Source organism: Hyperolius riggenbachi, chromosome 12 (genome assembly GCF_040937935.1).
Source record: "Hyperolius riggenbachi isolate aHypRig1 chromosome 12, aHypRig1.pri, whole genome shotgun sequence".
Classification (NCBI taxonomy): domain Eukaryota; kingdom Metazoa; phylum Chordata; class Amphibia; order Anura; family Hyperoliidae; genus Hyperolius; species Hyperolius riggenbachi.
The window spans coordinates 143,319,311-143,328,406 of record NC_090657.1 but is presented as its reverse complement, the minus strand read 5'-3'; the positions used below and the strand labels follow the sequence as shown (position 1 = coordinate 143,328,406).

Here is a 9,096-nt window from a genome sequence, read left to right as displayed (position 1 = left end):
CATCCATCCCTAATTACAAGCCCGCAGTTTATAAAGTAACAGTGTTATACCCTCTTGACATAAATATTTAAAAAGTTCAGTCTCTAAGGTAACTATTTATGTTTTGTTTTTTATTGTATTTTTTTTTTTTTAATTACAAAAAAAAAATAAAAATTGGGGAGTGTGGGAGGTAATGAGTTAATTTATTGTGTAAATGTAATGTTTGTATATGTAAAATGCTTTTAGGGTGTAGTTTACTATTTGGCCACAAGATGGCCATAGAGTGTTTGTTTACATGCGACCTGTAAGCGTCCGGAAGGACGCTTACAGGAAGCAGTAGGAGGCTGGGAGACGCACAATGATCTCGCTGTTTCTGAAAGAAGCAGCAGATCATTGCGGGGGTAGATCAACGAACGGGAATGGATTTTCCCGTTCATTGATCTCCGGGCGAGCGGGCGGCGGCGTGCACGAGCGGCGGGTGCGCGCGCACGAGCGGCGGGAACGCGGACAGCGGCGGTAGCGCGGAAGGTACGGATTTCTCTGTCCCTGTTTTTTTAGGAGGGAAAAAAGGGGCGGAGAAATTCGTACCGCTGGGGGTAAAGTGGTTAAGTAGCCAGGAGTATATGTGCCCCCCCCCCCCCCGTGGGAGCGCAGAGAAGAGGGAGAGCAGTGGGCACAGCAGGGAAGGGGGGGGGGAATCCCCCCCCCCCCCTCCTTTCCCTCACCTTAGGGCTCACCTTCTCTCTCGCTCCCCCTGCAGATATGAGCGGTGGGAGGGCGGCAGAACACTTACTCCATTTGCGTGGAGAAGATAGATCTGTGCTCCGCTGATCTGGTCTAGACTGGAGCAAGAGAGAAGGTGAACCCTAAGGTGAGGGAATGAGGGGGAAACTTCCCCCCCCCCCCCCCTTCCCCGCTGTGCCCACAGCTCTCCCTCTTCTCTGCGCTCCCACTAATAAAAAAAACACAGGTCACGGCAGGGCGCCCCTAGGGACCCAGCGCCCGGGGGCACGTGTCCTACCCCTCCCACCCCAAGCTACGCCCCTGGTCAGGTCTGATTGCACAAATAACTACTGTAGCACACATTTCTGAAAAACTCAATGCTGGCCATGGGCGAAGGGTGTCAGAATACACACTGCATCACAGTGTGCTGCATCTCGAGCTCCAGAGTGTCCATTCTAACCTCAATCTACATTTACAATGTGTCAGAACTACAGCATGGTGCAATGGAAAAAGGTTGCCTGGTATGGTGAATTATATATATATATATATATATATATATATATATATATATATATATATATATATATATATATATATATATATATATATATATATATATATATATATATATATATAATTTTTTTTTTTTTTTTTTGGCCTCCAAATTCCCCAAAACTCAATCCTATCGTGCATCTGTAGTATGAGGGACTAAAGCAGGCATGGGCAAACTCGGCCCTCCAGCTGATAAGGAACTACAAGTCCCACAATGCATTTGCCTTTATGAGTCATGACTCTGGCTGTCAGACTCCTGCAATGCATTGTGGGACTTGTAGTTCCTTAACAGCTGGAGGGCCAAGTTTGCCCATGCCTGGACTAAAGCCTCGCGCACTCAAATGAAGACTGTTGCCTGCAGGGATCAGAACTCTGGTGACAATTCAGGGCCAAGTGCTGTACAGAAGTGTCACTAGCCTAGGGGGCAATGATGCATATGATTGCAATATAGTGGGGAGGAGGGACAATGCCAGACAAAGCCGCTTCTGGCAAGCAGGGAGAGTAGGAGAATAATGCGCTCAAGGGTCAGTCAGATGCTGGTAGAGATCTTGTACACATGCTAGATTCTCAGCCGAGGTGGGGTTTAATGGCTGCCTTAGCCAAGTTTAAAGCGTACCTGAGATTATGGTAAGCTCTGGTCAAAAATCACATACTTGCGAAGAAGAAGGAAGCCTTAGGATCCTAATGATACTTCCTACAGTGAGCCACATTGCTGCTTGGGGACACCCCAAAGATTTCTGGCATGGGCTTTTTGGAGATGTAATCGGGCTGCGCTCCTCTCCAATCAAAAGAATGGATGTACTGTGTCTGTGCAAGTACGGCAGTGCTCGCGCAGCTACAACACAGCACTTCTCATGCCAGAAAAGGAACGCAGCCCTGATCAGCTTGGAGGGTCATGGGCAGCAGCAAAGGACGACATGGGAAGCCTCTGGAGGATCCAGAGCCTTGCCCATTGTTAGGTTTAGTTTGTGATTTTTCACCCGAGCTTCAGCTCAGGTTAGCTTTGATCCAACATGTGTATATAGCTTGTAGTGACCCGCTGATAACATCTTGGTACCACATTCCACAGACAGGATATCAGAAGTCTTGCAGAGTCCATACCTTCATAGGTTAGCGTTGTTACAAGGGTCTCCTCATCATTTTGGGCAGGCAGCTTTACAGTTCTGACTTATTGTCTGCTCCCCCACAGCCTTTTCAAGTGAAACGGGCCATATTTGAGGAATAATTAATGCCAGGAACATTTTTGTAGACCCCAATAGCAGGTCATGAGGTGTGTTTTTTTTTTTTTTTTTCCCTAAATCTCCATCCAGTTAGCTTGATTACATTCCACAGCTTTGCAGACTGCTCTTTTACTTCATCTATATAGGTGTTCCAATGCCAAAAGAGGAGAGGCGGGAAACACATGTCAGAATTAATCACTCTGCTCAAGGGACATGCAAACAAAAGCATATGTTATTCAGGTTCATCTTAAAGGGGTGTGGGGGGGGGGGGGGGGATGATTTTCTGGCCTCTTTTAAAAGCTACCCAAGCTGTAGTTTGGCATCAGAGAAAATAGCATAGGGGATGTCTGCAGTACTAACAATAACATAAGCCGTTGGATCTCAGCCTGGACATACCGAATGTGCTACATTCTCGTTTTCTCACTGGAGAAACACTTTAACTCTGATGTAATCTAATTACCGATGCAAAGTAACAATAACTCAACATCCTTTTTCAAGTGTTAACATTTGCTGCAGTTTTGTTTCCCTTTATGTTTAAAAACCTAAAATAAAGTTAATACATCTGAAAGTTTAAGTGGAAGGAAGGCTACAGAGAGGTTAAATTGTTCACGCTGACTTTTGTACGGATTATAAAGCTATAGAAGAATTGACTGCAGGTGTTCTCATAGCAAACAACATCCATCTCGCTATTATTATGCCACCCATGGCTCCCACACAGATTCATAATTAGAGGAATTTAAATAATTATGCCTTCTCATTTCCAACGAGTACGACCAAGTTAAAGGAACCACATTATATTTTACTGCAAATCTGACAATCTAGTGGGCTGTTTACCAGATTTAGAAGCGCTTTCAGGAAAGACAGCGCTTTGCTCAGCATGCTTTGCCGGATCATTATGTCAGCCACAGCTATAGATAATGTTTCAGTGAGCCTCATTATGGTGAGAGGATCGGGGAGCATACTAGATGTGGTCTCCTATGTAGTCAGGGTTTTTATTCATCTGTATAGTGTAATGCTTTGGAATGCATAGAATTAATGTCAACCTATAATACAGCTTACATTGTAAAGCACACCTGTAGGGTGCACAGACTATTGTCTGTATCTTGGGAGGGATTCAAGGTGAAAACCTACCCAGCAATACAAAAACCTTAACCTGTAGTGAAAATGTAATAAAATTGCTTTTGTTTCATTAATAAAAGATTGTCAGTGTTTGCCCATTGTAAAATCGTTCACCATCAACCTATTCCAGCTAAATTCCATTTAAACTGGGACAAGTGGAAAGCCTGCTGAAGCCATGTCTCTGTCACTTGAGCTGTAACACCTGCTTCTCTGGTAAAGACTGGACTCCTTTGGACAGTAAATTATCTGCCTTTCAGTTTAATTATCTGCCTTTCAGTTTAATTACATTATGTTCCAAAGTTTTTGGTTTAAAAAGAAAAAAAGTACATTTTGCAGCTCTGTCCACCAAAATTACAGTAGACTGTAGCATGCCCTTGTAAAAGCAGTTTTTCTGTATGTGTAAGTAGAACATGGGAGAGATCAGATCAAGAAACAATCAAGGAAAATCTATCTCAGGCTTGGTTGAAATAGATTATGCCGAGATAAAAAAATAATCTTGAACTTTAAAGATGTTTGTGTGTTTTGGTCTCATTGCAACTGTTGTTTGCTTCTTCAGATGAGTCAAGAATGGAAAATCATTGCCTTTGGTGGTTCCCAAGACCAGCTGCTCATGCAGGAAAAAGCCCGGGCAATTTTGAACTTGTGCAAGCCCAGCTCTACTTCCCGTACCCTCATCATGTCATGATACCCACCACCAGACATTAATAGTAGACTACATTCACTCTACTTTGGATCATCATCATCACACCCGTCAAGAACCTTACGGCACGTCGTTCCAGTCAAGACGGACTCATACACATCAGCTCATGGAGAGATGATTCAACTGTAATCGTGACCACTTGAGCTCCTCAAAAGTACAAAAATGAAACGGCATACAAGTGATCTAAACCTGTCACACAGCTGAAGTTGTAGGATAATTGCAGATTCCTGCCTGAGTAGAAAGATTGTGTTTGACATTTACCTGCTAGTATTGCATTCAGATGTACATAATTCTATTTTTATTATACCTTCAAGCAAAAACTTTCATACAAGCTGCCAATGTGGTTTCTAAGCTGCCCCAAATTTTCAGAGAGGTTTCAGATCAAGACTTCTTACGGCACAGTGTTACCGAGGATGTACAATCTAATTAGTGAAGACTCCTTAAAGACATTTCAGTATCGTTACATATTTAGAAAGTGAAGTGCTAGAGGAGGCGATTTGGTGTAGTATTGAATTTAACACACAAATTAGTCAAGACTGGAGAACATCAGTGGATGTGTACAAGAGGTTCTTCTACAAATAGTTTCTGGATTTCTACTTCAGATTAAAAACTGGCATAGAGACCAAAAATAGATCAGTGGGTACCATTGGAAACCTGTCTTAAATGTTTGTTGTGTTTTATATATATATATATATATATATTTTATTTTCATAGGGTCCTACTGATATGTCTGATTCTTTCATTGAATACAGGGAAACCTCAGAAATATGGTTCCTGGTCAGAAATGCTAGTGGTGCTGTGTGAATAAAGTTCTGCATTGACACTGTAAAGTACTCCCTACTGTCTCTCTGATTTGGGCTCCAGCTCTTTAAAGCACACCTGAATTGAGAGGGATATGGAGGTTGTGACCTATTACCTTTTAAACAATGCACATTGCCTGGCTGGGTTGCTGATCCTCCGCTTCGAATACCTTTAACTGCAACCAAAGAGATCAACAGGACAGCCAGGCAACTAGTTTTGTTTAAAAGCAAACAAATATGACCATCACTACTTCTTAGTCTACTTGGACTGTTGAATTTATGCTTTTCAGGATCCTGAGCAGCTACTGTTCTGTCTTCCCTGTTTATTAATTGGCTGTATGTTTTTGTAGGTGTGTCACAAAACCTTTTATTTTACCCTATGTTGAATTGTGGTTCAATGGGTCCTCTGATGAAGTTGATCTTTCATAACGTAGCACATCTAGATACCAACAAATTAACTGAAGCTTCTTGTCCATCTGTTTATGGGTTGTACATTTGCAGATGTACTGTCCACGTATCTTGTATTGTCTAGCCATCTGATCACTTTTAGGCTGTGCTCCCACTAATGTGGAAAACTGACACTTGACATTCTATTTTTTAAATAGGATTCTGGGCTGGAATCCACTAGAAAGCACAAAACGCTATCGCTAGCGATTTGTGATGGCAATTTGGGGGCGATTTCCCTGCTCCTATACAATTCATTAAAATGGAACCTCTCTCAAAATGCTGCATGTCTTGCGATTTCCTTTATCGCATTCTCTCTGCAGAGCGTTTTGGGGCATTGCTAGCGATTTGAAAGTGCTCCCTAAACGCTCAAAAAAATGCTGTAGTGGGTTCCAGGCCTCATGCTTGTCAGTCTGCCATATAGCTTATGGCTTGAAACACATCTTCTCTGGACCACAGTGGATGAATAGATTCTGTTTAGATGTGTCCTGGCACTGCTCTTTGTCGTCTATACCCCCCTCCTCCCCCGCCCAGTCCTTTTCCCTATTTCATAGCTACCAATTCCCAGTAGTGCTAGTAAAACGAGTGATGCAGAGCGATTCTGAACCGCGCAGGTATGGGTTTGGAGTGAAACATAATAAACCTAATGCTTGTGGATGAGCTCTTGCTTTCCCTGTGCTTGCGCAGTTTGGAGCGGTTTTCATATTTGACTGTAGCATTCCATCAAATATAAAGATAACTGGGGAAGGGTGGATCCCGAGGACAACTAGCAGCGCCAGGAAACTTCAAAACTGGCAATCTAGTCCACTACGGGCTTCAGTGGTTTTTGTCTTTTTTGTTTTTTTCCCTATTTTATGGGCATTTTAGAGTGGACCTGAACTCTTGCACAGGACAGAATGAAAACCTAGAGAACTACACCCTGTATGTATTTAGAGAGTTTAGCGTGTCTCATTCCCCCCCTCATCTGTGACTTATCATAAGACTGCCAAAGCAAATACGCTGATTTGAAAGCACAGGATGTTAACAATATGTCTGCTTCCATGAAAGGAGGAAGTAGAAACAGTGCAGAACTTTTTATCAGTTGTAACACAGACATTAGGTTTTTTTGCTGTTATGTAAATTTTAGAGCAGAGAGGAAATTCTGAATTCAGGTCTGTTTTTAAGTACATCATCTCAAAATCATTCGTATCTCATTGACCATCCCTAGCGACAAAGTAAACAAAAATAAGATTTCTTCTATCAGCAGCTTGTTGAAGCCAGAGCTTGGGCCAGATGTAGATTTATTGCAACACAGGTTCTAGTATTACCTCACTGCTTAATTAAATCACTTTGTGATTATTTTTCAAAAAGCAGCCAGGTGACAGTGGAAGCTACACTGCTGAAATAGGAGGGTGGCACAGGGGTCTGAATGACACAGCTGTGATAGCAGGTAACACTCAGGGCTGCATTTTATATTCACAGTAGTTCTCTGCCTACAAGCACAACTTTTGTAAGGGCTACTGTTTCCCAGAGGCAGTTTACTAACTATGTTTGATATCTGAGTTTGGTTCCCATGGTGCTTCCCTTTTAACCAGTCGCCTGCTGCTGCTGTACCTGCCTTATTTCCATAGAGTACACCAAGAGCCTCTCTGCTGTTCGGACAAACCTTGTCTGAGGCAGGGAACACACTTGTCTTTCAGTTTTCTGCGCGCGTTTTCCTGTATACTTTTTCTGCACACCAAGTGTGTTTCTATGCAGGAAAACGTGTGTGTTTTTTTCACAGCAGCTGATGTAGTTGATAGAGAAAACTGACAAAATGTGATGAATCAGGATGCAGAATGTCAGTTTTTTTTTCTGCGCGCGAACAACATATTAAGTGTGTACTAGCCCATTGATTAACATGAGTTCTCAGTTTTTCTATGCAGAAAACGCGCATGAAAACTGTCAAGTGTGTTCCCTGCCTGAAGGGAGGTGAACTGTGAAAAAAAAATCCAAGATCTGCATTGCTAGCACCCCTGCAATAAATCTAATGCTCTTTATGAAAAATATTTTGTGTACAATCATGATAGGGATGTACTGGCTGCCAGAAATCCAGTGTGTGTACAGGGCATACATGTAAAAAAAAAAAAAAAAAAAAGTGCCTGGGAAGTAGAATCCTGGTAACATTTTGTGATATTTCACTACTAAATTCAGATATTTTACTATGGCTAATTCTCCTCTCACAGAGAACCCTCCCTCCCTCCGATTCCTAAGACACCCCAACCCCCCCCCCCCCCCCCCCACCTAACACTAAGCACCAATATGCGACCACCGCTAATTGGGCACCTCCTGGTCCTGAAATTTACCTTGATTGCAGCATATCACGGCCATTATAAAAGCTGCGATTTGTGGCAATAAAGGTACATTATGGTGGCTAAATTTCCTTTCTTTGCAGCTTTTATAATAGGTGCTGTTTTTTCCTGAAAGGCTCATGTGGCCTTTTACCTGCTTTGGTGTAGAGGTGCCCAGTGAGGTCGGTAAGATCTGGTAGACCAGATCTTTAAAGCACACCTGCAGTGAGAGGGGCAAGCCATGCCATATTTATTTCCTTGGCTCTGCCACTCATCCTCTGCTTCTACGACCCCTCTCCTGTTTGCCAAGCAGTTCAGCCTCCCTTCTGCCTCCTGCCAGTGCAATTCGGGTGCAATTTAAATGCAACCAAATTGCAGTGGTTGTAACGCCACACGTGGGAAGCGTAGACACACAGTGGCGGTGCTGGTTGGCGGAGGACCGCAACACGTTGAGTCTGAGAACGGCTGAGCTCAGATCTCACTCCGTGGGACCATCGCCTGTCCCTCGCCTGTACCGATGCTGGAGAGCAGCTGACTTCACTGCTTGTCAGCTGCCTGTGTGAAAGAGCCCAAATACTAGGTGCACACATAACACAACATGAAAGGCTATGTTTTAATTCATGTGAGGGTTTTTTATGTGCATTTTTGCTGCGTTTTTACTGCGTTTGCTTGAAAAACACATCTGCGGTAAAACCACATTTTGCATGCGCTTTAATGCATTTGCGGTTCGCATTTTCATGCATTTTACAATTCTGTTTTATGCAAATAACTAGGAAGACAACAGGAAGCGGGAATGCATCACAAAACCATTTATTAACAACGTATAAAAAACGCACACCATTGTGTTTCCATTGACTTTCATTATGTGCGGTTTTGATTCGTTTTTTGCATATTATGCAACAAAACGCATAGAAAACGCATATGCCTTTTTCCTGTGGCCCATAGACTTCCATTAGCGGCAAAATTGCAGCGTTTTCCACAATGCTAGTGTTTCTGCTAAGTGTGCAGCTAACCTTAGCCATAGACCCTGAACAATCTTACAGATCAGGTGTTCCTGACTAAATCTAGTTGGACTTCAGTTGCAAGCTGTATGCTTGTCTGAGGCAGGCCTTCGGAGTCGGCACAAAATGCAGTAAATTTAAACCAAATAATTTGAACTCTAATTAAGAGAAAATATATGAAAAAATGAAATAAACCAATCAAACAAGTTGGTTGCTGCAATAAAGCAGTCACTGCATTTTTAAAATCAG

At 42.7% G+C, this 9,096-nt stretch overlaps 1 protein-coding gene across 3 annotated transcripts in view; it reads left to right on the top strand.

Moving 5' to 3' along the window:
* MYBL2 (MYB proto-oncogene like 2) overlaps positions 1 to 9,096 on the top strand; it is a 191,954-nt gene that overhangs the window by 72,819 nt on the left and 110,039 nt on the right. For 2 of the 3 annotated variants that reach the window (XM_068262026.1, XM_068262025.1), the window contains exon 14: positions 4,150 to 5,405. The exons of the other annotated variant lie outside the window; for it this stretch is intronic. In XM_068262026.1, the coding sequence (XP_068118127.1) occupies positions 4,150 to 4,278 (129 nt within the window). In that variant the 3' untranslated portion in view covers positions 4,279 to 5,405. Of the gene's footprint in view, positions 1 to 4,149; positions 5,406 to 9,096 lie in introns of those variants that run through there. 3 annotated transcript variants of the gene reach the window in all.